At 39.4% G+C, this 2,699-nt stretch overlaps 1 protein-coding gene across 1 annotated transcript; it reads left to right on the top strand.

The window, feature by feature from the left end:
• The first annotated feature begins 275 nt into the window (after nt 1–275).
• On the top strand, nt 276–431 carry LOC112835679 (putative ribosomal protein eL39-like 5). Its single transcript, XM_025887251.1, has one exon. The coding sequence runs from the start codon at nt 276–278 to the stop codon at nt 429–431; it is 156 nt and encodes a 51-aa protein (XP_025743036.1).
• Nucleotides 432–2,699: the final 2,268 nt, after the last annotated feature.

Consider the following 2,699-nt stretch of genomic DNA (forward strand, 5'->3'; position numbering starts at 1 on the left):
GGTCTGGAGCACCTGAACTTAGCCATGGGTAACAACGGTACACAGACACAAAGGAAATTCCAAGACTGACCATTGGAAGAAAATTATTTTTTTTTAAGTTTTATTTATTTAAGTAATCTCTATACCCAACTCTGGGCTCAAACTCATGACCCCCGAGATCAAGATTTGCATGTACCTCTTACTCAGCCAGCCAGGCACCCCTGGAAGAAAATTATTTGAGCTCTCTCCTTTTCTCCAGCACTGTGGTGTGTGTGTGGGGTTGACTGTTCCTTACCATGTCTTCTCACAAGACTTTCAGTATCAAGCAATTCCTGGCCAAGAAACAAAAGCAGAATCATCCCATTCCCCAGTGGATTCAGATGAAAACTGGTAATAAAATCAGGTACAAATGTAAGAGGACACATTGGAGAAGAACTAAGCTGGGTCTATAAGGAATCACATTGAGCTGGCACACATATTTATGTTGCATGAAAGTCACGTGCTCATAACATATCACTCTGCAAACATCACTACTACCTGAATGATAGACAGGTTGGATTGGGAAAATGATTCTTCTCTGTTACTATGCTTTTGCACCAATAGGTTGGCTCAGTAATAAATATGAGATCTTTTGTTGGAAAAAAAAAAGAGAGAGAAATATTGAAACTATAGTGGTTAAAAGAATCAAAGTGGATAATGGAAGAATTTGAATATGGAGTTTTTCAGTAGTTCTACATTTTCAGGATTTGGTTAATTCTATATAGTAAGAAAACCATATCAAGTTATCAAGTCATTGGATCAATTCAAAGAATACCTTTTTTTTTAAACCCATGCAGAGGGGCACCTGGGTGGCTCAGTCATTAAGCGTCTGCCTTTGGCTCAGGTCATGATCCCAGGGTCCTGGGATCAAGCCCTGCATCGAGCCCTGCATCGGGCCCTGCATCGGGCTCCCTGCTCAGCGGCAAGCCTGTTTCTCCCTCTCCCACTCCCCCTGCTTGTGTTCCCTTCTCGCTGTGTCTCTCTCTGTCACATAAATAAATAAAATCTTAAAAAAAAAACAAAACCCATGCAGAATGGCAATATTCAACATCCACAGAGTATCTTCTTATGTCAGTAAATCATCTAAATTGTTAAAGGAAACATTTAGGTGTAGTGTTCCAAAACTTTGGTTGTTTTGTTTTGTTTTAAGTAATCTCTACACCCATCATGGGGCTCAAACTCAGAACCCCAAGATCAAGAGTCACATGCTGTACAGACTGAGCCAGCCAGGTGCCCCTAACACTTTGGTTTTAGATCTGCTATTGAGTCTACTTCTATGCTTCTGTGACTTCAAACAAATCATTTCATTTCTCTAGACCTCAGTTCCTCATCTGTAAGATAAGTTTGGACTAGCTATCCCTGTTTCTTTTCAGCTTTAAAACCCTATTAATTTGGGGGCGCCTGGGTGGCTCAGTCGTTGGGCATCTGCCTTCGGCTCGGGTCGTGATCCCAGGGTCCTAGGATGGAGCCCCACATTGGGCTCCCTGCCCATGGGAAGCCTGCTTCTCCCTCTCCCACTCTCCCTGCTTGTGTTCCCTCTCTCACTGTATCTCTCTCTGTCAAATAAATAGAATCTTTAAAATAAATAAATAAATAAATAAATAAATAAATAAATAAATAAAACCCTATGAATTTGTATCACAAATTTCCTATTTTAGGAAAACTACATTTAATGAGAGGTTTTATTTCTATCCTAAAGGACACAAGTTGAAAACAGTTTTAAGAAAAAGCCTTTCTACAGTATTTTATATTAGTGGAAATGTAGTGATTCTTTGTTTAAACTTACTCATGAAATAGGTGGAGCTATTTATATAATTTTGAGTCCTGAGTTATACAATTTTATAGGAAAAAGATCACCGTTTTTTACACTTTTCTTCCCTTTTGTTTCATTTTTCTTCTTTTTTTAATATTTTTTAAAAAGATTATTTATTTATTTATTTATTTATTTATTTATTTATTTGACAGAGAGAGACACAGCGAGAGAGGGATCACAAGCAGGGGGAGTGGGAGAGGGAGAAACAGGCTTCCCCCCGAGCAGGGAGCCCGATGGTGGGGCTCAATCCCAGGACCCTGGGATCATGACCTGAGCTGAAGGCAGACCTTAACAACTGAGCTAACCAGGCACCCCCATCTTTCTTCTTAATGTGTGTGATTCCCACTGTTCATAGCCAGAATGTAGAAGCAAGTGATTTTTCCACTTATATGCTAATATGTGATCAAAGTATATAATTTACCCTTTGTAATCTCCAGAAAGGTCTGAATCACCCGTTACCACTTATTCAGAAATACTATGACTTATGAAAGTTACTAATCAATCAACAAGCATTTATTAAATCCTTTTTGGGGTATATAATATTGTATAAATGCTATATCAGTATTAACTTTTTTTTAAAGATTTTATTCATTTTGAGAGAGAGAGAGTGTATGTGCAAGCATGGGGAGGGAGAGGGTCAAGCAGCTCTGCTGAGTGTGGAGTCCCAGGCGGGGCTTGATCTCTCAACCCAAGATCATGACCTGAGCTGAAATCAAGAGTCCGAAGTTTAACTGACTGAGCCACATAGGCACCGCTCAGTATTAACTTCTAAAAACTCTCTATTTCAGTATAATGAGCATAACATAGTTATCTGATGTTGTCAAAGAAGTGATAAAAGCACAAGTTAGGGGGGCCTGGGTGGCTCAGT

Source organism: Callorhinus ursinus, unplaced genomic scaffold (assembly GCF_003265705.2).
Source record: "Callorhinus ursinus isolate GAN/ISIS: 27379988/994484 unplaced genomic scaffold, GSC_fseal_2.0 scaffold2, whole genome shotgun sequence".
Classification (NCBI taxonomy): domain Eukaryota; kingdom Metazoa; phylum Chordata; class Mammalia; order Carnivora; family Otariidae; genus Callorhinus; species Callorhinus ursinus.

Bases quoted from the DNA above. Each gene is read 5' to 3' on its own strand.
- LOC112835679 (XM_025887251.1), top strand. From the start codon at position 276: ATGTCTTCTCACAAGACTTTCAGTATCAAGCAATTCCTGGCCAAGAAA.